The sequence below is a fragment of the Cucurbita pepo genome, chromosome LG04 (assembly GCF_002806865.2).
Source record: "Cucurbita pepo subsp. pepo cultivar mu-cu-16 chromosome LG04, ASM280686v2, whole genome shotgun sequence".
NCBI lineage: Eukaryota > Viridiplantae > Streptophyta > Magnoliopsida > Cucurbitales > Cucurbitaceae > Cucurbita > Cucurbita pepo.
Window position 1 is genome coordinate 1,134,702 of NC_036641.1, and position 26,960 is coordinate 1,161,661.

The 26,960-nt window shown below is 37.4% G+C and overlaps 3 protein-coding genes across 4 annotated transcripts; 2 read left to right on the top strand and 1 right to left on the bottom strand.

The window, feature by feature from the left end:
* The first annotated feature begins 1,835 nt into the window (after positions 1-1,835).
* LOC111792307 (ras-related protein RABG3f) lies at positions 1,836-7,266 on the top strand. 2 transcript variants are annotated; one of them, XM_023673684.1, is made up of 7 exons: positions 1,836-2,042; positions 2,455-2,481; positions 2,625-2,724; positions 3,141-3,287; positions 3,394-3,474; positions 3,564-3,709; positions 6,830-7,266. In XM_023673684.1, exons 1-7 carry the CDS (start codon positions 1,990-1,992, stop codon positions 6,894-6,896), a joined length of 621 nt encoding a protein of 206 aa, XP_023529452.1. In that variant the 5' UTR covers positions 1,836-1,989; the 3' UTR covers positions 6,897-7,266. The 2 variants fall into 2 exon arrangements, with proteins under 2 accessions (XP_023529452.1, XP_023529453.1); XM_023673685.1 differs by lacking the exons at positions 1,836-2,042; positions 2,455-2,481; positions 2,625-2,724; ... (1 more) ...; positions 3,394-3,474; positions 3,564-3,709 and adding exons at positions 4,450-4,559; positions 4,703-4,802; positions 5,219-5,365; positions 5,472-5,552; positions 5,642-5,787.
* Positions 7,267-7,414: 148 nt separating this feature from the next.
* On the top strand, positions 7,415-9,221 carry LOC111792309 (ras-related protein RABG3f-like; the record flags this gene model as incomplete). Its single annotated transcript, XM_023673686.1, has 3 exons — positions 7,415-7,507; positions 7,597-7,742; positions 8,785-9,221. Coding segments are annotated over 3 exons (306 nt in total), but the record flags the coding sequence as incomplete, so codon positions are not given.
* Positions 9,222-9,427: 206 nt separating this feature from the next.
* On the bottom strand, positions 9,428-20,629 carry LOC111792306 (SWI/SNF complex subunit SWI3D-like). The gene is made up of 7 exons (XM_023673683.1): positions 20,015-20,629; positions 18,294-18,811; positions 17,483-18,121; positions 16,478-16,641; positions 15,682-16,403; positions 10,049-10,236; positions 9,428-9,975 (listed from the first exon to the last, which is right to left on the bottom strand). Exons 1-7 carry the CDS (start codon positions 20,481-20,483, stop codon positions 9,709-9,711), a joined length of 2,967 nt encoding a protein of 988 aa, XP_023529451.1. The 5' UTR covers positions 20,484-20,629; the 3' UTR covers positions 9,428-9,708.
* Positions 20,630-26,960: the final 6,331 nt, after the last annotated feature.

Consider the following 26,960-nt stretch of genomic DNA (forward strand, 5'->3'; position numbering starts at 1 on the left):
TGATTAGCAAATGAAAACATATATAAAGAATGGGGTAAACCCCAAATCAAACAAAGTTGAGAGCAAGATGCCCCATAACAGACAAAGTGTCTGTCACTATTGTGTCGGAGTTTTCAACGTCTCTAGTATGCTCTTACTTGGGAGTGGGTCTGCATAGGCCTCCCCACCTAGGTGTCTTGGCTAATCGGGTTCTCAATGCTTTTTTCTAGGCAAGTCATGGCAATGTGTCCATTTTGGCCACACCTGAGGCATACTCTAATCTGGCCCAAACATCGTCTCCTGTGTTTCCTACTATACACATTACAGAGGTTTTTTTTTTTTTTTTTTTTTTTTTTTNCCCTATCAGCTTGGTTGCTGACCATGCCCGGGGTTCATGCGGGGTTTGCCAGACTATTATTGTTGGCGCATCGGTGGCTAATAGTGTGGTTCTGTTTGGTCATATCGCAGCTTCTGTCCTATTATGGTTGTCAGTGCTACTAGCCCTCAAAGTTCTCCAGCTATAGTTTCCTTCATAGCTTTAACCGCTCTTAGAGCAACAACATAGGTGGTAGAGGCTATGACCTTAACCACACGACCGATCCTCTCATTCTAGCCTAAGGCAAACCTCTAAGTCATATTCATCTTTGTGCCAACCACGGGGTCTTCATTCTCATAAACTCTCTCCCATATTAGTGAAGGAGCGTTCATTCTACATGAGACAGGTGAATTCCCATTGTTTCTAAAGTCGGGCCACCTTTAAGTAATTTACTTTCCAAAATGCTTCCCTAAACTTAAACTAGAAGATCACACCTTCATCCAGACTAAAGATATCCTGAATGGACTGCCACCATATTTCAGCGTCAACTTGCACATAAGCGATGCACACAACACTTTCTGGTCATTCAGGCAATTCATCAAACAAAAGATCGTCTCCATCGACAACATCCATAGTTGCACCACCGTCATATCCTCCAAGGTCCCGTTAAAGATACAAGAGTCGCACCTCCTAAAATCTCACAAATACCTAGCCTCTTGTGTTGTTGGCTTACAGGATGACCAATATGGTCTGCATCATGGCCTAAAATGACTCGAACTCAGGGTGGTTGTAGGGTCTAGTCTAGCTACAAGTGCTGCTACCTCTCATCTTATAGGGGTCATCCTCCTCTTCGACCTTTTGCATATCCTATAGCCGGCATAATCTAGTTTATGAAAATTAGGGAGCTAAAATTGATTTTTTATTTATTAATTCTTATTTATGTTTTGTCCAACTCTTTCATGAATTTTTAAAAAATATTAATTAGATAAAAAAATATTTATTAAATACAAATTAATAATTTAGTAAATTATTATTATGATTATTGGTTATAATAGAATTTCTAACCTAAGAGACTCAATTATTCGTAAAATATGTCATTAATTACTTCTTAGTAAATTATTATTATGTTTAAAAATCTCTCAAATTTTCACGTTAGAAATGACCAAAATACCCTCACACTGTTGTGCCTACCGTTGACGACCACTATTAACAACATCTTTGGCAATCACTATCAGCAACAATGACCAACGACCATCGTGGCAATTGATGCATACAACGACCATTTCTAACTATTAAAAGCCATCGTTAGTGACTAGTACCCACCACTACACGACAACCTCCAGTGATCATCTCTAGTAATACATTTTTTTAAAAATATAACTAATCAGATCAGTTATATATATATTATTATTATTATTTTAAATACACAATAATAATAATAATAATAATAATAATAAATAATTAATAATAATAATAATAATAATAATTAATAATAATAATTATTATTATTGAAATAAAAAGAAGAATGGGGGAAATGAAATGAAAATGTTCGTAGGCTTTCCCAATCACAGATCCCTCCAGCTTGGCTTCGTCTTCTAATCAGAGAGAGAGAGAGAGAGACTCGAAACCTCTGTTCTTCCAATTCTCTCTCTCTGTGTTGTCTACAGATTTGAGTTGATCCCTTTTCCCTTACGATGCCTTCCCGCAGAAGAACCCTCTTGAAGGTCATAATCCTTGGGGATAGCGGGTGAGCAAATCCCTCTTCTTATTCTTCTTCTTCTCTTTCTGATCTTTTAATATTCGGATTTCTTTTCAATACTCGTGGATCCACTCAGATCGTTACTTCCCGAGCTTTGGGAATTTTCTTTTGTGGATTCTTGAATTTGCTGCCCTTTGATCTGGCCGGGATTCAAATGGGGTCTCAAGATTCTGTCTACTCCGATTTTGAATTGCTTCATGCTTTGAGTTTCTTGGATTTTTCTTGCTTCTTTTTGTTGTTTACTTTTTGGAAAAGGGGCTTTTGTCTTGTTTGGTTGATAGTACTGGAGAAAATTCAAACGATTAGGCTGTTATTTGTAGGTTTTGATATGGGTTGCTGTATTCTGGTTTGTTTGAAGTCTAAATCTATGATAACTTGAAACTTGGCTTTGAATTTGCAGGGTTGGGAAGACCTCTTTGATGAACCAGTATCCTGCTTGATCATTGAATTATAACTATGTTATAATGCAACATTTTCCATTCGTGTTTCTTTTTTTGTAATGATTCTCCTAGTTTATAGAGTATCAGTTTCTTGATTCTCCGTGTGGTTTTCTTTAGCTTTGAAAAACAGATATGTGAATAAGAAGTTTAGTAATCAATACAAGGCCACTATTGGAGCTGATTTCTTGACTAAAGAGGTGCAATTCGAAGATAGACTTTTCACTTTGCAGGTTCGTGGTGATGCTCTTTTTTATTAGAATTTGGTGAATTCCCGTGAATTGATAGTGATCAAAAAGTGCACAAAGGCACCTCAATCTAGTGTGTGTTCATATGGAAAATGTTATGAACTCGATCGATCCATCTGGGAAGATACCAATTTCTTGGATGACCTTTCGAAATGGATACTTGTGTTGTAATCATTTATGATTAGCAAGAACATGGCTATGAAGGCTGCATTGTTTCGTGTATTGGACTCGGTTTAACCTCGAGTGATTAGTTCCCATTTAGTAGCATTTCATTGCCATCTCCTGAGAGCTGTGGCATATAGATTTAATGTAAACCCATGAAGCCAACAAGCAACAAAGAGACTCGATACGCCCCGTTTTTCAATGGCTAGAAATGTAATTTGTTCCTTTATGCCTTACAGATATGGGATACAGCAGGCCAGGAACGGTTCCAAAGTCTTGGTGTTGCTTTTTACCGAGGTGCTGATTGCTGCGTTCTGGTGTATGATGTCAATTCAATGAAATCATTTGACAACCTTAACAACTGGCGGGAAGAATTCCTTATACAGGTTTTTTCATCTGTGTTCATTGATTATCTCAAAGCCATTAGAAGAATTCAAATAAGTTGAAAAGAAACCTGAACATCTTTTGACATTTTTGTAAAACCATCTGCAGGCGAGCCCTTCAGACCCGGAAAATTTTCCCTTCGTTGTTTTAGGAAATAAAGTCGACGTTGATGGTGGAAACAGTAGAGTTGTAAGTATTACCTAATTTTCTATACTGTATCATTTCCTCTTTCTATCTCCAGAAGATAGTGAAATGTTCTGTTTTTCTGAATATTTCAGGTCTCAGAGAAAAAGGCACGAGCTTGGTGCGCGTCGAAAGGAAATATTCCATACTTTGAAACGTCTGCCAAAGAAGGCATTAACGTAGAAGAAGCTTTCGAATGCATTGCGAAAAATGCCCTCAAGAGTGGGGAAGAGGAAGAGATGTAAGTTCATATGCCAAACCATAATTTCTGAGAATCAAATATATAATTAACTCTCAGTCTTTCTGAATTCTATTCTCAGTTACTTGATGAACGCGTACATAAAATACAAAGCAAAGTAACCGTTCGTTACATAATCATGAAATTCACCCAGCAATAACAACTCGAGTTGATATAGGTGTTGATGTTGAGGATTGTTGGGAGAGGAGTCCCACATCGGCTAATAGGGGTTGATCATGGGTTTATAAGTAAAGAATACATTTACATTGGTATGAGGCCTTTTGGGTAAACTAAAAGCATACCATTGTGGAGGGTCGTGGTTTCTAACATGGAATCAGAGCCATGCCCTTAACTTAGCCATGTCAATAGAATCTTCAAATGTCGAAAAAAGAAGTTGTGAGCCCCAAAGGTGTAGTCAAAAGTGACTCATGTGTCAAACAAAGGATGTACTTTGTTCAAGGGTTCCAGAGAAGGAGTCAAGCCTCAATTAAGGGGAGGCTGTTTGAGGGCTTCATAGGCCTCAAGGGAGGCTCTATGGTGTACTTTGTTCAAGGGGAGGATTGTTGGAAGAGGAGTCCCACATCGGCTAACTAAAGGGTTGATCGTGAGTTTATAAGTAAGGAATACATCTTCATTGATATGAGGCCTTTTGAGTAAACAAAAAACAAAGTCATGAGAGTCTATGCTCAAAGTGGACAATATCATACNACTGGAGAAAATTCAAACGATTAGGCTGTTATTTGTAGGTTTTGATATGGGTTGCTGTATTCTGGTTTGTTTGAAGTCTAAATCTATGATAACTTGAAACTTGGCTTTGAATTTGCAGGGTTGGGAAGACCTCTTTGATGAACCAGTATCCTGCTTGATCATTGAATTATAACTATGTTATAATGCAACATTTTCCATTCGTGTTTCTTTTTTTGTAATGATTCTCCTAGTTTATAGAGTATCAGTTTCTTGATTCTCCGTGTGGTTTTCTTTAGCTTTGAAAAACAGATATGTGAATAAGAAGTTTAGTAATCAATACAAGGCCACTATTGGAGCTGATTTCTTGACTAAAGAGGTGCAATTCGAAGATAGACTTTTCACTTTGCAGGTTCGTGGTGATGCTCTTTTTTATTAGAATTTGGTGAATTCCCGTGAATTGATAGTGATCAAAAAGTGCACAAAGGCACCTCAATCTAGTGTGTGTTCATATGGAAAATGTTATGAACTCGATCGATCCATCTGGGAAGATACCAATTTCTTGGATGACCTTTCGAAATGGATACTTGTGTTGTAATCATTTATGATTAGCAAGAACATGGCTATGAAGGCTGCATTGTTTCGTGTATTGGACTCGGTTTAACCTCGAGTGATTAGTTCCCATTTAGTAGCATTTCATTGCCATCTCCTGAGAGCTGTGGCATATAGATTTAATGTAAACCCATGAAGCCAACAAGCAACAAAGAGACTCGATACGCCCCGTTTTTCAATGGCTAGAAATGTAATTTGTTCCTTTATGCCTTACAGATATGGGATACAGCAGGCCAGGAACGGTTCCAAAGTCTTGGTGTTGCTTTTTACCGAGGTGCTGATTGCTGCGTTCTGGTGTATGATGTCAATTCAATGAAATCATTTGACAACCTTAACAACTGGCGGGAAGAATTCCTTATACAGGTTTTTTCATCTGTGTTCATTGATTATCTCAAAGCCATTAGAAGAATTCAAATAAGTTGAAAAGAAACCTGAACATCTTTTGACATTTTTGTAAAACCATCTGCAGGCGAGCCCTTCAGACCCGGAAAATTTTCCCTTCGTTGTTTTAGGAAATAAAGTCGACGTTGATGGTGGAAACAGTAGAGTTGTAAGTATTACCTAATTTTCTATACTGTATCATTTCCTCTTTCTATCTCCAGAAGATAGTGAAATGTTCTGTTTTTCTGAATATTTCAGGTCTCAGAGAAAAAGGCACGAGCTTGGTGCGCGTCGAAAGGAAATATTCCATACTTTGAAACGTCTGCCAAAGAAGGCATTAACGTAGAAGAAGCTTTCGAATGCATTGCGAAAAATGCCCTCAAGAGTGGGGAAGAGGAAGAGATGTAAGTTCATATGCCAAACCATAATTTCTGAGAATCAAATATATAATTAACTCTCAGTCTTTCTGAATTCTATTCTCAGTTACTTGATGAACGCGTACATAAAATACAAAGCAAAGTAACCGTTCGTTACATAATCATGAAATTCACCCAGCAATAACAACTCGAGTTGATATAGGTGTTGATGTTGAGGATTGTTGGGAGAGGAGTCCCACATCGGCTAATAGGGGTTGATCATGGGTTTATAAGTAAAGAATACATTTACATTGGTATGAGGCCTTTTGGGTAAACTAAAAGCATACCATTGTGGAGGGTCGTGGTTTCTAACATGGAATCAGAGCCATGCCCTTAACTTAGCCATGTCAATAGAATCTTCAAATGTCGAAAAAAGAAGTTGTGAGCCCCAAAGGTGTAGTCAAAAGTGACTCATGTGTCAAACAAAGGATGTACTTTGTTCAAGGGTTCCAGAGAAGGAGTCAAGCCTCAATTAAGGGGAGGCTGTTTGAGGGCTTCATAGGCCTCAAGGGAGGCTCTATGGTGTACTTTGTTCAAGGGGAGGATTGTTGGAAGAGGAGTCCCACATCGGCTAACTAAAGGGTTGATCGTGAGTTTATAAGTAAGGAATACATCTTCATTGATATGAGGCCTTTTGAGTAAACAAAAAACAAAGTCATGAGAGTCTATGCTCAAAGTGGACAATATCATACCATTGTGGAGGGTCGTGGTTCTTAACCGTCGATTGGAAAAACTCACCCAGTTTTTCATGTGTGCAGGATCCCAAATGCATCGTATAGCTTATAGCAAACGTAACGATGAGATATAGTTTAGCTCTAGCAGTAGAATTAGTTTGTAATTTTGACCCGAGGCTGTGGATATGTAGAATCTAGTTCTTCCTAAATGGCTGTGTTTCCTAATTGCTCTTCAAAATTCTCTAACTTCGTTGCTTCAAATTTTGTACCATCAATGCTTCATTGGTCCACCTTCTGTCTATTAACTTTCACTTTCACAAAACCTTTGTTGATTGATGGTTGCCATGTTATTGCAGATACTTGCCCGACACGATCGATGTTGCAACCAACAATCAGCGAAGATCATCTGGATGCGACTGCTGAGTTCGATACACCGAGTTTCTTCTTATTCCATTTCATTCTCCAGTATAGCAGAAGTCTTCTATAAAGGTCTTACGGACTCAGGCTTTCTACGCGTTCCTATTTGTACATTTGGGTTTTGCATTCGAACGAGTCCCGTCATTATCAGTTCAGTTGTGTTTGGTCTATGAAAATTGTGTTTACTGTCTTAGGTATATTCATTATCCGTCTGGTGATTGAATCTGTTGTGCCTGAGCCTCATTTGTTGATGACAATCAGTTGTTGCATAAGTTCATATAATTCTTCCTTCACAGTCAGAGTTTTTGGGATTTTTTCTTTAAGAGAACTTGTGATTCTTGTTTCTATGATAGGATGATTCTGGTTCTTCTGTTCATGCTTTGGTTCATGCTCCAATATATTTTCAATCTGTTTTCAATCTGTGNTACAGGTTTTTTCATCTGTGTTCATTGATTATCTCAAAGCCATTAGAAGAATTCAAATAAGTTGAAAAGAAACCTGAACATCTTTTGACATTTTTGTAAAACCATCTGCAGGCGAGCCCTTCAGACCCGGAAAATTTTCCCTTCGTTGTTTTAGGAAATAAAGTCGACGTTGATGGTGGAAACAGTAGAGTTGTAAGTATTACCTAATTTTCTATACTGTATCATTTCCTCTTTCTATCTCCAGAAGATAGTGAAATGTTCTGTTTTTCTGAATATTTCAGGTCTCAGAGAAAAAGGCACGAGCTTGGTGCGCGTCGAAAGGAAATATTCCATACTTTGAAACGTCTGCCAAAGAAGGCATTAACGTAGAAGAAGCTTTCGAATGCATTGCGAAAAATGCCCTCAAGAGTGGGGAAGAGGAAGAGATGTAAGTTCATATGCCAAACCATAATTTCTGAGAATCAAATATATAATTAACTCTCAGTCTTTCTGAATTCTATTCTCAGTTACTTGATGAACGCGTACATAAAATACAAAGCAAAGTAACCGTTCGTTACATAATCATGAAATTCACCCAGCAATAACAACTCGAGTTGATATAGGTGTTGATGTTGAGGATTGTTGGGAGAGGAGTCCCACATCGGCTAATAGGGGTTGATCATGGGTTTATAAGTAAAGAATACATTTACATTGGTATGAGGCCTTTTGGGTAAACTAAAAGCATACCATTGTGGAGGGTCGTGGTTTCTAACATGGAATCAGAGCCATGCCCTTAACTTAGCCATGTCAATAGAATCTTCAAATGTCGAAAAAAGAAGTTGTGAGCCCCAAAGGTGTAGTCAAAAGTGACTCATGTGTCAAACAAAGGATGTACTTTGTTCAAGGGTTCCAGAGAAGGAGTCAAGCCTCAATTAAGGGGAGGCTGTTTGAGGGCTTCATAGGCCTCAAGGGAGGCTCTATGGTGTACTTTGTTCAAGGGGAGGATTGTTGGAAGAGGAGTCCCACATCGGCTAACTAAAGGGTTGATCGTGAGTTTATAAGTAAGGAATACATCTTCATTGATATGAGGCCTTTTGAGTAAACAAAAAACAAAGTCATGAGAGTCTATGCTCAAAGTGGACAATATCATACCATTGTGGAGGGTCGTGGTTCTTAACCGTCGATTGGAAAAACTCACCCAGTTTTTCATGTGTGCAGGATCCCAAATGCATCGTATAGCTTATAGCAAACGTAACGATGAGATATAGTTTAGCTCTAGCAGTAGAATTAGTTTGTAATTTTGACCCGAGGCTGTGGATATGTAGAATCTAGTTCTTCCTAAATGGCTGTGTTTCCTAATTGCTCTTCAAAATTCTCTAACTTCGTTGCTTCAAATTTTGTACCATCAATGCTTCATTGGTCCACCTTCTGTCTATTAACTTTCACTTTCACAAAACCTTTGTTGATTGATGGTTGCCATGTTATTGCAGATACTTGCCCGACACGATCGATGTTGCAACCAACAATCAGCGAAGATCATCTGGATGCGACTGCTGAGTTCGATACACCGAGTTTCTTCTTATTCCATTTCATTCTCCAGTATAGCAGAAGTCTTCTATAAAGGTCTTACGGACTCAGGCTTTCTACGCGTTCCTATTTGTACATTTGGGTTTTGCATTCGAACGAGTCCCGTCATTATCAGTTCAGTTGTGTTTGGTCTATGAAAATTGTGTTTACTGTCTTAGGTATATTCATTATCCGTCTGGTGATTGAATCTGTTGTGCCTGAGCCTCATTTGTTGATGACAATCAGTTGTTGCATAAGTTCATATAATTCTTCCTTCACAGTCAGAGTTTTTGGGATTTTTTCTTTAAGAGAACTTGTGATTCTTGTTTCTATGATAGGATGATTCTGGTTCTTCTGTTCATGCTTTGGTTCATGCTCCAATATATTTTCAATCTGTTTTCAATCTGTGTAGTGGCAATTTAAAGTTATACGAACTTATCTATACCTCTCAACTAAAAGTTCAGATATTTGAATTTTTCACTCGAACACGAGCATATTCTTATGGCAGCTTGAACTTTTAATAATCTAAAATTGATAACGAGCTAGTTAGCGGGCATAGCGATAGGCTTGTGGCGAACAGATCTGGCAAGCTAAATTATACTCTTTTTCCTCCCAAATTCCAAAATCTACTAATACAACACAAACATCAAATGGGTTATACAGTAAACTGAAGTGAATTCTGCTGTATTACAATGGTTGCAATCTCTATCAGTAAGCTAATATTTGATTTACTTGGAACCAACAGAAGAAAGTGTGTCCTGATGATTTGCAGGTGAAATGAACTTACAGAAATTGTGGTACTGGTGTTGGTTGGTTGCATATTTCGGGTTAGGATTAGTAGCAGCTAGCTATACCCGTGGTCCAGAAGTCGGTGGCCTTTGGGGCGCCATGCCCATTGGAGGCCTTGGAACTGAGATTGGGAAGTTCATAGCCATTCTGTTTCCTGGTGGTGCCACACCTCGTGATGCTGAAGCAGGTACGCCGAGTCGAGCAGCAATTATCTGCGCACGTTCCTGGAAAAGCCTTTGCTTTGACCTGTCCAGTTGCTCCCTGATTCTCATCGACACATTGTCCATATCGTTGAAGTATGCTAACTTTCTTTCCAACTTATGCAGCTGCCCAAAGAAGGGGTAATAATTTCATCAAAATGTAATCAAAATCGATCGAAACCAACTTTGATCGAGATACCTGTTTCTCGATTAATATCATGGCAAGTTGACGAATTTGATCCTCTTCCTGATTAGCCAGAACTTTTGCCTTCACAGCTGCTGCTGCAAGCGTCGTAACTGCAGCACGCTTCAGCTTATCGATTTTTTCCTCTTTCTTACTTGTACATTTGGAATTTTCTTCTTCATTGTTCTTGCTTTGATTATCATCTGTTATGAACAAATAAACAGGTACGATAAATAACACAGGCAGTCAGTATATAAATCTAAAAGAACTACACATTTTGAAACCTCAGAGAACTTCTAGCCGATCCTAAAAAATGAAAGTGGCAAATGAAAGAAGATTCATGGTCTGCTCGTGTTATTTAATATCCTTGCAAAAGTATCGATCCCGGCCCGGAAAAGTGACCGACTAGGATCCTATTGATGAATGAAAGAAAGGGTTTATGAGCCCTAGCCCTATAAGCCCACACTTGTGTAGAGTAGATTGTTCAACACCTGCGGCACAAACCCATTTTTGACCTATTGGTCCTAGTATCATAGGCGACCGAACAGCTGCCCACTAATTACTAGACCGACCCTGAGTTTTCTTTTTTACTCCCTTTCTTAATTTGCTTTTTATTTTTCATTTGTAATTTTATTTTGAATATAATTAATTAATTAATTGATTTTGGTTTACCAAAATTAATTTACTTAATTATTTTAAAATTATAACTAATTAATCGATTATTTATAATCAATTAACTATTTCTTTGACTAATTTTGATCAGTTCATTCATTATGAATGTATCATAATTAATCAATTAAAATTAAAATTAATAATAATCATATATTTATTCAATTAATTTTGTCGATAAAAATATATCAATTAATGAACTTATCTGCTAAAATCATATTCAATTATCCAATTAAAAGGATTTATTATTTTTAATAAATTAATTTTGGATTTTAAAAAATATTAGTTTTTAGTGATATTTTGAATTTTTTTTTATTGTTTTATTAATTAATCAATTAAATTATATATAAGGTTATCTCCATTAGTTCCATAAATAAACATAAACATAATATGTTCTTGTAAATTCCAAATAACAAATAACGTTATCATGCACAATTAAACACAATAATCTTTTATACCTAGCAATCTTATTTCCAAGCATATCAATGACAGATACCCGCTAATTCCAAACATCTATGAAGTCTTAAACCAAACGACTTCTTAGAAGATATCACTAAACCCCAATACACTTTGTACCATGTTCATTTTCGAGCTTCTTGGTCGTGTCATAGTAAACCAAACGACCTCTTAGAAGATATCACTAACCCCAATACTTTTTGTACCACGTTCATTTTCTAGCTTCTTGGTCGTGTCATAGTAACAACTAATTCTTTTCGGGGGAGAATCTCCCTTTCCCCTGCCCTTTGGCGTGCATATATATATATATATCTATATATAGACACACACAAATGGTGCCCACAGCAGATCAAACACAGTTTTCATCATAATATGTTATACTAGAAAGAAACAAAGGATGAGAAAACCACAAGAAATTATACCATCTTGTTCACAAAGAACCAAAGGTAATTCTGTGATCTTAAAGCATATGTTACAGGACTCATCACCTTCAAATCATTCTCTACAACTCTTTCAAACAAGTCTCCTAACCTTTAACACATCCAATTTAATACTCTCCCAACACTCTTCAGACAAGGTCATCAAGTATAAACAAAACAACAGTAAAGAGCCTTTCCAAATGATCCCCTATTTCTACTACGCATAGGCTGCCATTTTAACTCATCCACAAAAAACCTAACAACTTGGGGTGGAGTAAAAAAACTTGTGCTGGCTACTCCAAATTGGAGATCATGAACTTTATAAGGTCCCAAAAATAATCAAAGGAATTGTACTTATATAAGATGATCATACCATTTCTTTCCTTCAATAGCAGCCACATAACAGCCTTCCAAACTTAACTGGGGGGTTTGAGGAGGGCATTGTTTTGAATTCAGGTGGTTTGTGAGACTTGAATTCAGGGTGGCTTCTACATTTTTTTTCTTTCTATTGTTTCAATTTGGAGATGTAGCAAATATTGTTACTTTTTACTAATTTCTGTTCTGAGGGGGAAAAAAAAAGAAGGAAATTCCCACTTTCCTGCCATATTTCTCAACCACCACTGAGACATGGACTGCTTAATCACATTTTTGTGAAGATCATTGCAATGTCAAGAGACCTTAAGAGACTGAGTCACTCATCTAAAGGAGGATCCTACTCCTTTAGCTGAGACTACAAGGTTACATGAAGATAAACTTCAAACACTTAAAGATATCGTGGAGGACTTCATGAATCAAACATAGGGGCACCTAAGTGTTGAGGATTGTTGGGAGGGAGTCCCACATTGGCTAATTTAGAGGATAATCATAGGTTTATAAATAAGGAATACATCTCCATCAGTATGAGGCCTTTAAGGGAAACTAAAAGTAAAACCATGAGAGCTTATGCTCAAAGTGGACAATATCATACCATTGTGGAGATCTGTGATTCCTAACATGGTATCAAAGTCATTCCCTTAATTTAGCCATGTCAATAGAATCTTCAAGTGTCAAACAAAGAAATTGTTAGCCTCGCAAGTGTAGTCAAAAGTGATTTATGTGTCGAACAAAGGGTGTACTGTGTTCGAAGACTCCAGAGAAAGGAGTTGAGCCTCGATTAAGGGGAGGTTGTTCGAAGGCTACATAGAACTCAAGGGAGGCTCTATGGTGTACTTTGTTCGAGGGGAGGATTGTTGAGAGGGAGTTCCAGATTGGCTAATTTAGAGGATGATCATAAGTTTATAGGTAAGTAATACATCTCCATAGGTATGAGGCCTTTTTGGGAAGGAAACTAAAAATAAAGTCACGAGAGTTTATGTTCACAGTGGATAATATCATACCATTGTGGAGATTTATGATTCCTAACACTAGGCACCTTCATCGCCAAGATGGGGAGTCTTACATCAAGCATGACGATCAACTTAAATATGATGAAAACTGGACTCAAGATGACAAGTAATAAATTATCTTTAATTAGAAAAAGGCCTTGGCAGGTACTTCTACTAAAGAAAATGCTCGATCGAAAGAAAAGATACTGAAGCCTTCATCATTCAAAGGTTCAAGAGATGCCAAAGAGTCATGAGAATCTTTAAGCTAGAAGACATCACATCAAGCTTTAAGGAAGAATGCCATAACCACTTAGCAATGAGAGCAATGTTCTTCAGCTCTGAACGCCCAACCCCTAAACCTACCTCTCCTCCCCCCGGCCCCACATACAAAGTTTGTTACAATTTCTCTAAATTGGTATAGGGTACTTTGAAGGATAAGAAATAAAGTGAATCTTCACTATGATTGGTTTTGTCGAAAACAGTATGATTCACCCAAGAAAATTACACTTTCCGCCAAGAAGAAAAATACTGCCAATCGTTTTAAACACTAGATCAAGGATTTGTCTCTCATGCATAAAAGTGGATAGATTTCTTGAAATAGTAGTACTAAACACTTTTTTCCAATGTATAAGTACCTTAATGTTGCACTTATAAAGATTGGCGTTTGTACTAATGTGCCTGAACTCTTATAATATCATAGTACAAGAATTTTGTAAAATAAAAAGAAATATTTGTAGAATTGGAAGGTAAATCTACAAAGCCATTTCTATGAAACTCATTAGAACATCTAATAAGTCAACTTCGGCGAGAATCTAACACCTTTTGAAAGGAAAAAAAAAAAAAATCATTAAAAAAACACCAGGATCAAGGGCCATGTGTCACCACAAAAGTAACAAATTGTCTGACTTCCTGAATTAAGTGGCACGTTAAAGAACATGGAGCCAATCTAATCCCTCCAATTCAAAGGAGATGATGGAAGAACTAGACGAGAAAAGTTGATGATAGTGGTTAACTACTTCTGTATAATTTCTAATAGAGATTCAACACAAATTCCATCGTTTCTGATCAATTTATATCCATTTCTCACACTTCCTTCCACTGAACTATTATGGAAAGATAAGAGTTAATTTCCTATATGATTTTAAACCGTGTTCCTTGGAGGAAATATATGATTTTATTGATGAATGAAGTGTACAGAAGAAAGGATTAACCCAGCCACTATAGCGACTAAGGTAGTTGCAAAAAAACCCTCCAATTAGCGACTAAAACTACAATGAGAATAAAAATTCAGCTATTCCTTTTTTCCCAATGATTCCAAAAGAAACTATTTGATAGCTAACCAAGCTTATGTTAGATAAAACCTGAGTTTTTGAGTTTTTCCTTATTTAGATTCACACGATTTCAAAATACCTCCGTTTGACCATTTGATAAACATCCAATGGATCACCAAAGTTTTAGACGGCAATTTCGTAGAGAGTGACACAAATTTAGTTGGCCACTCTCCAGCCATTTTTAGGATAGGTTATATTTAAATAGGAAATCTGGAAGATTGAATAACCTGATTTTAAGCGCAGTCAAAATTTCAGCCATTCTCTCTCTTTGTTATTTTACGCATTTTATTTTTCTTTCAACAACCTCCTGTCGACGATTTCCTCTCACCAAAAAGAAAGGATTTCCTTCGCCGATTATCGAAAAACAACAGCTTATTCTCTAATGATTCAAAAAGGGTGTTCCAAGAGAAAGATGGCTAAGAGATCTTGGATGTTTCCCGTCACCATGAACCAATCAAAAGCAGCAAGCACAAACTCCCAGAAATTTCTTGCAAAGGTGCAATAGGCAAATAAAAGGCAGTGCCATTCTGTAGCCTTCATGCACATAACACAATTAGGTGATATTGCAAGATATTTATGGCAACCTTTTTTAAGTCTAGCAGTTGGGTTAATACCTCCATGTCTTAGCTCCCATAAAAATAAAAACTTCGATTTTCCTCGGGTAAAAACCTTTCCTCATTACCTTGTACAGGAGATTTTTTGTGGAACCATTAAGGTTTAACCTTTTATCTGGGCAATTCTTCTCTGGTATGCAACCTCTCAAACTATTCTTTCAATCCAAGCCCCTCTTCTCTCAACACCTCGGACCTTCACTTATAATTTTTTTTTTCCAACAAACTTTTCTCTTCTGTGTTGCCCATAGACTTGTTTATTCAGTTCCAGAGTTCAAGACCACTTCAGGTTTTTTCATTAAGGAATGTCCAAGCAAACCAGAGAACTCTTGCCAACTCATCTTGTGAGTAGTATAAAAGGGTAAGAGTTTATAGTCAAAGCCCATTTTGAACTCTTGCCAACTCTTCCATCCAAGCCTCTTGTCTAATTTCAAGGAAATAATCTTCCTATTGGCAGGTAGATAGAAATTTATCCTACCTTTAATGAGCAAGATTTTCTCTAAGATTCGACCAAATAAATTGGCGTTAAGACATTGGACATCCCAAGTTCAGAGTTCCTAGCAAACTTAACAGAAGTCCTAAACTCCTTTTGCGGTTCTTGATGATCCTTTTTCTCATCAACATACATCACAGTGCATGATAAAGGAAATAACTTGTATTTCCCCATCCCCTTGGAACGTGCAAGCTTTGGAAAGCCTTGAACAGTTTCTTAAAAAACTCAAAAATGTAACCTGCCTGGTGGGAGGTCCATAGACTACAAAATTAAAACAAGAGGAAAACTACAAAAGAAACACGCACCTGTTCCTTTATCAATAACTGGATTTGGTTTAACTGGCTGTGGAGTTGCATTCTCTTCTGTGGGCAAAGAATCAGAGACCTTGCTTGCTCCCTGGTCAACCACAGATTTAGATGTTTCAGTTTGTGCAGGTTCATTCTTATCTCGAGGATCAGACACCATAGCTGCATCACTTGAGGCTACTTTCACTGAATTGGCAGCAACCAATGGCTGAAGTTCATTCACGGAAGGTAAAGGATTTGGCACATCATCTATTTTTGAAGTATTGACAGAAGGAGATGGAACAGGTTTCTGAATCTCAGTTTTTTCAGCATACTGTAGATCTGACATATGTATATCCTTTGATAACAACGTAGATTGTGATGGCTTTTCAACAGAAGTTTCTTCTCCCAATTTTTCAACTGTATTTGTTGTCAATTTTGATTCCATATTTTCAGTTTCCTTAACAACGCCTGTTCTATCATCCTTGGGCACTTCTGGTTCTGTCAGTTCTTTCAATTTATTTGTTCCATCTGAACCATGATTAACCATTGGATCGTGTTCTTTAGTAGCATCTGCAGAATTTCTATTCTCCATTGTAGTTTCCTCTGTCACAGATTCTCCATTTTTGTAACTACTGTTAGTAGTTGATAAGGCTCTATCATCTAAAACTGAAGTAGAAGTGTCTTTCCTCTGTTTTTCACACTGTTCATTGACATTTTGCTGAGCTTCCACATTGACAACCCTGCAAAAGTATCAGTTGTGATCAAAGAATAGAACTAAACTGAAACAAACATGTCAAGTCTCAACGTCAAGTACCTCTCTGGATTAGCTTGTGCCTTGTCATCTAGTGGATCTTCTAAAATAAAGCAGTGTCTTGTAGCCAGATCTAAACTGGGAGATTTCTGAGACATGCTTTTCAAAGAAAAATGAGCTGATGCACTGGCAACATCAGGTCCAACTAAGCGTGCAAGGAATGCAGCCTGAAAAGGAAGTATTTAATAATTCAAACAACCAGGAATAAAATTTATGATTATAGGGACTGCTAATTCCAGATAAGAACGAAGAGTATAGACTTAAGCATTTCTGCTCCATCTATAAATATGATAACCATGATAGTACCTAACTGAAGGTAATTCTGGGCAACAACAGAAGTCAATGAATGAGAACTTGTAATAAAGATAACTGCCAAAACTTGGTTATGTAAACACATATCTCACAGAAAACTTCTAGAAGGGTAAAGCAGGTTCAAGATAAACCGACATTTTCTAGCTAGGATAGAAAATTATTTGAATTGAATATAAAAGAAGAAAAGGAAAAAGATAGCAAGAATCTAGAATCAACAAAGTTGTCGTGCACCTCCAAGCAAAGTAGTAAGTTCATACAAAGTGAACGTCAAACTGCTCCTTTGCAGTGCAGACCTGGTGCATCTTATAGGCTAACAAGAATTAAAATGCCTGCCATGTCATCCAAAAGATTCATCACGTAAACAATCATCTTCCATTTTTGGGACTTAGAAAATTGAAAGAATGCCAGAAACCAAGTTCAACAGACACAAGGAACCTACTTAAGTGATGACTTAAGTTTTTGGTTCACTGCACAATTATAAAAAGTGGTTATACTTTTAGATGCTTTTTAATGAGACTTAATCCTAAACTGGTTCAGAGAAACAATGGAAACACCATATATTGATCCGACAAATGAACAAATATACTATAATTGATTTGAGATATACCAATGAATTAAAAATTATCAAGATCGATCAAATAAAATGAGGAAGACTACCTATTTCATTAGTACTTATAACTCTAAATTTCAACTTACCAGTGCCATGACAGGGTTCCCTACATCAGAAAATGAAAGTGGGTGCTGATCAGATGTTAATACATAACCAATGGCTTCAAATGCCTCCCTCAAAGCATTCAAGGCAATGTCTTCAGAAGCCTTCTGACCACCATCTTCTGATTTCGAGTTGTCTAAAGCAGCTTTTACTTCAACATCCTTTGATTTTGAATTATCCTGCCCAACTTTTACCTCAACTGTATCTTCCTTGGTGGCATTTTCTACATTCGAGGCCTCTTTTCCAGTAGTTTTATTATCCATCGATTCAGTGATATCCATGGGAACTGACGAATCATTTTCAATTGACGGCGGAACAACAGTTTCTTTAGCACTGACTTCATCGTTGTTCTCAGATTCAAGAAAGCTATCTTCAATTGGCATTTGAATGAAGTGCAATATACATTGGGCTTTTGTTTTGGTGGCCACATGTTCCGCAATCTCATTCCAGTTTTCCTTATAAAGCTCTAAAGCCTCAAGGAGGAGGAGAGTTTCCTGATCTGTCCACTTACCTCCACTAGCACCAGGAACCTCAGCAGACTCCATGAGAATAAAATCTGATGAAGACATATCAGAATCAAATTTCCCATTGTTAAAGCACTCCGAACATAAATCAAAATCTGCCTGTCAAAGATGAATACTATTAGTTGATATGTAAATGATACATAACATTTGACTCGTGAGACAACTCATGAAATTAGATGTCATGATTATGCATCCATGTGATTCCTGAAATACGAATTTGATATTCCAACAATAAACTGTTTAAGGAAGGAGTTTTGAATTGAAAACCAACCTGCTTCTGGCAGTGGTACCGTTTCCGAGAGCAATCACCAGAGCACGAGTTACAGTGGTACTCAACAGATGGACCCTCAGGCCTCACCATCTCTTCAGAAATTGCAGATTCTCGAAGCAATCTTGGTGGAGCGGTGGTAACATTAGTCTTTGGAACAACAGATGGAGAGGATTCTAATGTTTCAAAGTGAAACAACTTCTCAACCGAAGAGTCCTTTTGATTTTCATCATCAACATCACTTGTTGAAGTTGAATCTGCGGATAGGAAAGGGTGAAAATTAATCAAACCCCAATGGTCTAGAAACTCCATCACCTCCTGTCTAGCATCTAGTTCTCCGATTTCCATCTCTGATACATCTTTTGATTCAATCTGCGTACTAGGATTTGCATGGAATTTTTTCATAATCCAATTACGTATCTCAATATAAATATCAGGATTTCGAGTGCCAGACTTTCCACCGAAAAAAGAAGGCATCGAGCGTTCCTCAATCGGGTGGACTTTTGTCCATGAAAACCAACCTGAAAACAAAGACCAAATCAATAATCAATGAACTAGTGGATATCTCTTTACTAATGAAAGAAAGCCTTGGATTAAGCTTGTTCTAAGGACTAGAAAGATAGAAAGGAATTTTTTGTCAAGAAGAAGAATTAAGCTTATTGCATGGCTGGTTATTCTGAGTCAAATCAATCTCAATACATATTTTAGATAATTAAGAATCTTTAAGAAATAAACCATGAGCAAGAAATAGAAGGGCAAAAGAAAAAAAAAAAAGGAAACAGAAAATACTGGTTGAGAATCCCTCTCCATGCCCATGAAGAAGATCTGTCTATGTACTTGTCCAATCCAAGATAACAGGCATCATTCAAATAATTTCACATATCATAAGATTATCTCCAGGGTAATTATATGCTCAATCTGAAACTTTCGAACTCTCGTCCTCCGCACAAATAAATTAATGAAAACTAATGGACCATTAAAGAAGAGTTGTACTGCAGTGCAGCTCTATTTTTACGCTACCACCGATGCAAAAATGACTAATTCGCGACCAATAAATTTACAAGGTTGAAACCTTACATCTAGAGGTTCATGCACAAATGCATGGGAGGCCTAAACCCAATACGCCTTTGAGTTTCAAAATAAAATCACAGATTAAAAAATTTAATAAGCTGAATTTTTCTCCTCTTTTTGACAGACTTTTTTTCTACGAAATGAGAACTGGAACAAAGCCAACACAAATGAGCTAGAAAGTTAAGAAAGGGGCCTAATTTCCAGTTGTTTAAGCCATCCTTCCTCACAATTGATTCGGATAATAAGAACTTTCAGAGAGCTTTAATTTTTCTCATGTTCTTGCATTCAATCACAGTTTCAGAAAGGCAGAAGGAGCTCAAGATGTAACACTATTATTTCTTCCACCACTTTCTTATACGTAGCTTTCTTTAAACTACCCTCGATTTGGTAATAAAATGTTTAGAACAATTTAAAGTATACAAATGTGCACTGAACTTGATTGAAACAGATACACGAAGCCTAATGTAGAGTTAGATATGCATTACTGAGATACTGCATTCCTAATCACAAGAAAGAAAATTGGGGAGCTCTCCTTCATCAAGCCCCTCAAAATTTCCTCCTATTACTCCATTTTCTCAACAGGAAAGTCATCTCAATAAGCCTCTAAAATAATTGGCATAAACCAGGATTTTGCATGTGTAAACCAAACTCACCGCAATGATTCGGGACGACGTGAGCATTCGTACCCCGAGATTTAATAGATTCGAAATCAGCTACGAAAGACGCTTCCAAATTCGCCAATCTACTCGCCTTGTTCAATTCCTCCGCCGCGGCAACCAGTGTGTCTCCACGCTGAGCTTCGGAATGAAGAAAAGATCCCTCCACCTTAACTGATCCCGCGGCGGAGAGACCTCCAGCCGCATTACCCGATGCTGTTCCAGCGCCATTGTTAGGGCCAAGTCGAGCTCTAGTGAAAGGACCGTTGTGATTTGGAGGATGCGAAAGAGCAAATTTGTCCCGAGTAACGCGTTTCGAGGGAGCGGATGAGGAGTTAGAGCCACCGAGAGCGCTGACCTTTCGCTTCTGAGCTCCAGCTCGACGGCGAGACGAAGGCGGCTCCGATGAAGGCGAATCCGTGGTGTTCGCCGGTAAGTTTCCGGCGTCTCGGCGCTTCTCCTCCATTTCAGTACTTACTTGGAGGTTCCTGGATTCAGTGGTAGATGATGATGGCAGTGTTTGCTTTTGAAAACTCCATTGTTGCTGATTATACTGTTATTGGATGACCCAGATTTCATGCTCCCATGATGCATTTAACTTGAGAATTCCAACTTTTTGCTTCATTTTACTTTTGTTCTATGATTTTTTTTTTTTTTTTACCAAATCTATGATTATGTTAACATGAATTAGAGAGAATCCCGTTACCAAATCTATGATTTCTTGTTACCAAATCTATGATTTCATAGTTTGTTACAATGTAATTCTCATTATACACATCTATAAATACATGAGGTCGAGACCCATGTAGGTCACAGTGCCATTCTTGAGCATTTCCTTGTAGCACCTAGTTCTCCAAGATGATGTTGCTCACATGCTTCTTAGAAAAAAAATTAAAATATTTAAATGATCGAGACTAAAATGATATATTCATATTAAAAAGAAAAATCAGTCTTGAATAACTTAGTGAGGCGTAAGTGTTAGATGTATTATCTAACACTTATGTTAGATATGTCCCCAGCTAAAAGAAGAATATGATCTCCATTTGTCAATTGGACAATATAGAACGTGACACAAAATCTGAAACCTTATACACCACTGTAAGGTGTATAAACATGGTTGCTATTGCTAAGAGTTCTTCCAGCTCAAGTCTATGACACAATAGATTTGGACATATGAACGGTGAATGAAGATGTTGGTTACGAAAGAAGTTTTAGAAAGTCTGAAATCTGTTGATATGGATTTTTATGAGAGCTGCATTATGAGCAACCAGAAACGAGTTCGCTTCATAAAGATTATTAGAGAACCAAAGAAAGTACGGTTGAAAATGATCCATACAAACGTTTGGGGATCATCTCCAGTTCTATCACTTGGTGGATCTAAGCTCTATATCATCTTCATGATTTCAGTAGGAAAGTTATGGGTTTATTTTCTGAAACACAAAGTCAAGATGTGTTTGTCACCTTCAAGGAGTGGAAAGCTGAAGACCATGTTACTCTACATACTTGAAGCTAGCATTNTGTAGGTCACAGTGCCATTCTTGAGCATTTCCTTGTAGCACCTAGTTCTCCAAGATGATGTTGCTCACATGCTTCTTAGAAAAAAAATTAAAATATTTAAATGATCGAGACTAAAATGATATATTCATATTAAAAAGAAAAATCAGTCTTGAATAACTTAGTGAGGCGTAAGTGTTAGATGTATTATCTAACACTTATGTTAGATATGTCCCCAGCTAAAAGAAGAATATGATCTCCATTTGTCAATTGGACAATATAGAACGTGACACAAAATCTGAAACCTTATACACCACTGTAAGGTGTATAAACATGGTTGCTATTGCTAAGAGTTCTTCCAGCTCAAGTCTATGACACAATAGATTTGGACATATGAACGGTGAATGAAGATGTTGGTTACGAAAGAAGTTTTAGAAAGTCTGAAATCTGTTGATATGGATTTTTATGAGAGCTGCATTATGAGCAACCAGAAACGAGTTCGCTTCATAAAGATTATTAGAGAACCAAAGAAAGTACGGTTGAAAATGATCCATACAAACGTTTGGGGATCATCTCCAGTTCTATCACTTGGTGGATCTAAGCTCTATATCATCTTCATGATTTCAGTAGGAAAGTATGGGTTTATTTTCTGAAACACAAAGTCAAGATGTGTTTGTCACCCTCAAGGAGTGGAAAGCTGAAGACCATGTTACTCTACATACTTGAAGCTAGCATTTTCGTGTGAGTTGTGCGATCCTAACCGTCTAAAAATTCTTAGGGCATGCTCGTTTTTATAGGCGCAAACTCTTGAATTGTACCTAAGGAACTAATGAACTAATTATGTTTATTGAAGGATAACTACGACTTCTATAGAGCCTTACACAACAGAATAACAAACAAACACAATAAAAAAACAAATCAACTTCTGCAAATTAGCTATTTAAAAACAGTCCGAAACTCCAACAAATGGAAAACTACTGCCTATTAATTAGCTATAACGTTGCAGACCAAGTTAGAAACTCCAACAAATTCCTCCCCGTAAACTGAAGTATGCTGAAACAACATCAGTTTACTCAAGTTGTTGAACTCCAAGCATGCCTCTGAATTTCACAAATTGGTCTAGCTTAATTGGTTTAGTCATTATGTCTGCCACTTGATCTTCAGTTCCGCAAAATACTAACCTCACAGTCCCATTAGTTGAAAATTACGCAAGTAATGATACCTGACATCAATATGTTTTGTGCTTCGATGCATAATTCGGTTCTTAGACAATTTGATTGGTGAACTACTGTCACACATGATATCGATGCACTTGCTGCTTAGAACACCTAGCTCCTTTAGAATTCCCTTAAGCCAAGCACCATGACATGCACTCGCAGTGGCAGCTACATATTCAGCTTATGTAGATGATAGTGTGACAATTCCTTGCTTCTTTGAACTCCAACATATTGCTGCTCCATTTTGAAAGACAACATAGCCTGAAGTGCTCTTCCTGTCGTCAATATCTCGTGCATAATCACTGTGTGTATCCCAAAAGATATACATCTTTACTCCATTTGTAATAAACTCCAACATCTAATGTGTCTTTTAAATATCCCAGTAGCCTTTTAGCAATCATCATATGTTCTTCTTTGGGATCAGCCATATAACGAGAAATCAAGCAAACCATAAACATTAAGTCGGGACGAGTTACCGTAAGGTACATTAAGCATCCTACTAGTTTTTTGTACAATGTTGCATCGACACTTTTGCTGCCTGACTTTGACAAGAAGGTGCCAGGGACTATAAACTTCAACTCAGAACTTCATTTTCCCTAAGTCTGTCATCTCAAACTCCTGTTGCATTGATAACTTGAAACATTTGCACATATTCTCATCATCTCCTTGTAAATCAAATCATCAACGTATAGGAAAACCAACAATAATTTTCTTCCAATTTTCTTCGAGAACTAGGTGTGATCATAATTACTTTTCTCAAATCCTTCATTCTTAAAATAGCTCTCGATTTTGCTGAACCAGGCCCTTGGTGCTTGTTTCAAGCCGTAGAGAGCTTTCCTCAATCGATAAACCTTGTTCTCTTCTCCCTTTTTGACAAAACCTTTAGGTGGATCAACATATACCTCCTCATTTAATTCACCGTATAGAAAAGCACTTTTGACGTCAAGTTGATAGATGCACCATCCATGTTGAGCTGCTACTGCCACCAGAATTTTGATTATATCCCATCGAGCTACTGGTGCATAAACTTCATTGTAATCTACTCCAGCCTTTTGTGAGTATCCCTTAACGATGAGTCTTGCTTTACATTTGTCTACTTTGCCTTCTTCATTCAGTTTCGTCTTAAAGATCCACTTGACACTGATTTTCTTTGCTTGATGTGGCAATGTCACAATCTCCCATGTCGGATTTCTTTCAATAGCTTGAGTTTCAAGCTTCATAGCCTCTTGCCACTTCTTTTCCTTTACTGCTTCTTCAAAGTTCATAGGATCATCATTGGAGATGTGAAAAGCAAACCCTTCCTCGACTTCTTCTTCTTCTTTAAATAGGTGTTGACCTGTTTCATAATCGCGCATCCAAACTGGCTCTCTCCTTTGTCTTGTTTGTTGTGGCAACTCTAGGGAAGATTCATCCATTTCTTGGATTTCTTCTAACCTGTTGTTTGCTTCTTTATTTGAATCTCCTTCTCCATCAGTCTCTCCTCCTTCCGATTCTTCTGAAGTAATATTATCATCATCTCCCCAAGCCAACACATCCTGCTCTGCATTTTTTGTACTTGAATTTCAATCCCATTTTGCACATTCTTCAAATATGACATCCCTGCTCACAATTATCTTCTTTGTTGCTGGATCATACCGGCGATAGGCCTTAGATTCATCACTAACTCCAAGTAAGACGCATTTGAGACATTGATCATCAAGTTTGGTTCTCTTCTGTTCGGGAATATGGACATGTGCAATTGAACCAAATACTCTGAAGTATTCCACATTTGGTTTTATGCCCGACCACTTCTCCTCAGGAACCATGTCCTTGATTGGCTTTGTGTAATTGCAATTCAAAACATGAACTGTCTATCTAGCTGCATCCAGCCACAACTTCTTTGACATCTCTTTCTCAGATAAAAGACACCGTACCATGTTCATGATGGTCCGATTCCTTCTTTCTGTAACTCTATTTTGCTGGGGGGTGTAAGCAGCTGTTAGTTGTCGCTTGATCTCGTTATCTTTGCAGAACTTGTTGAATTCATTTGACATAAATTCTCCTCTCCAGTCAGTTTTGAGTCCATGTATGGCTGTTTTTGCTTCATTTTCAACAAGATTTTTGAAGTTTTTGAATGTTTCAAAAGCTTCTAATTTATCTGCAAGAAAATAAATCCATGTCTTGCGAGAAAAATCATCTACAAGTACCAGCAAGTACCTTTGACCACTGTGAGAGGTTGGAGTGATGGGTCCACAAAGATCTTCATGAATCAATTCCGGTTTGTTTGATTCTCTCAATTTTGCAAATTTTGACAGCATCCTTTAATTTGGGTAATTCTTCCACCATTTGTTTTTGTTACATGATTTGAATAGACTATTCAAATGCCCATACCTCTGGTGCCACAGAGCCTCCAAGTCTTCATCTTCCATTTTCAAACATTTGTCAACCAATGGCTTCATCTTTGCACGAACTGAGAACATGTGATTCGCCGTCATTTGTGTGTTCATTATCAGGCCCCTTTGTTGATGATAGATTCTGCAGGTTTCTTCTTTAATTAAGATCACCAAGTGCTTCTCCTGTAGTTGCCCTATGCTTAGCAAATTGTTGGTGAGATTGAGGACATAGTAGACATTTGTCACGGTTTGTGTGATACCTTCAACTTTGAATCTGACACTACCTCTTCCTTCAACTGCCAATTTTGAGCTATTTCCCAACCTGACAGTGTGTTTCATTTCGTCAAGCTCAACGAACCATGTTTTGTCCCCTGTCATATGATTTGAGCGCCCGGAATCAAGAAACCAAATGCCTTCTCTTTCAACTTTACTTTTCTTTGTGTACGCCATCAATAGCAGTTCTTCCTCCTCGTAAAATTCAGTATAATTGACAGCTTCTTTTTCTAAGTCCGGACATTTAAATTGGTAATGTCTTTGCTTTCCACATCGAAAGCAATTGATGACCGACCGGTTCACAAAAGATCTACCTCTTCCCCGTCCTCTAGAGTAACCTCTTCCTCTCTGAAATGTCCCTCTGCCTTTTCCTTGTCCATACCTTGGTACATTCTCCACCTCCAGAACTTGCTCTTCACTCCTCTTATCAATCACCTTTTGTTCATGTACAAGCAAAGATGTCTGTAATTCATCGACTGTCAATTGGTCAATGTCCTTGGATTCTTCAATTGAACATACTACGAAGTTGAATTTATCGGTGAGACTTCGAAGTATTTTCTCAACAATTTTGACATCCGGCATATCCTCTCCGCAATTCCTCATGTCGTTAGCAGTAGACATAACTCTTTTAAAATACTCAGAAACACCTTCTCCTGCTTTCATCTCTAAAGTTTCGAATGTTTTGCGAAGTTGTTGTAGTTGGGCTCGCTTCACTCTAGCATTTCCTTGATACTTGAGTTTCATGAATTCCACAATTGCTTGGTATTATCCTTTTGAATGATGGTTTTCAGAATACTCTTATCAATGGATTGAAAGAGATAATCCTTTATTTTGAGATCTTTAAGCCTTGTTTCATCGATTGCCTTTTGCTGGGCTGCGCTTAGTGCTTCGTTTCCTTTTGGTTCCTCGAAACCAGATTGAATAGCACTCAAATATTCCTTGGAACGCAAGAGATTTTCCATGACCAAATTTCAATGCTCGTAGTCTCCATCGAATTTAGGAACACATGGTGTAGCAAAGCTTCCTAACTTGCCATTTGTTCAGTGTTTTGAGTTATTGGAGAAGGAATGCAAGTCCATTTTTATAATTAATTGACACTAAAGTCAAAGTATTTACTAATCACACGATGCTTAAGTATTTGATTATCAAGGATGCCAAATCTCGACTAATTAGATGATTAAGTATTTGCTACAAGAGTTCGATATAGAGGTGAATGATCGTAAAGGCATAGAAAATCATACGTTGCATTTCAATAATGCAAGTGTAACCAATGTGTCAAGCTGCCAAGCACGTTACTAAATTGGCTAACTCTAAGACCCTAATAGAACCTATCTTGTGTTTGATCGGTATGACAACCCTAGAGAGGGATGAATAAGGTTTCAAGGATAAAAATATTTAAGCGTGATTATGAAACATTTTACAAATAAGTAGAAGATGATAATTACTCGAACAAAATAGTTCAAGTCAAAAATCATACCATAAATCACAACTGAAATTAAATAGAAAATAGTTAGAAAACATTATAGTTTTACATTAGTTCGGTCAAACTTGACCTACTCCACTACCCAAGCGCCTTTTGGAAATTTG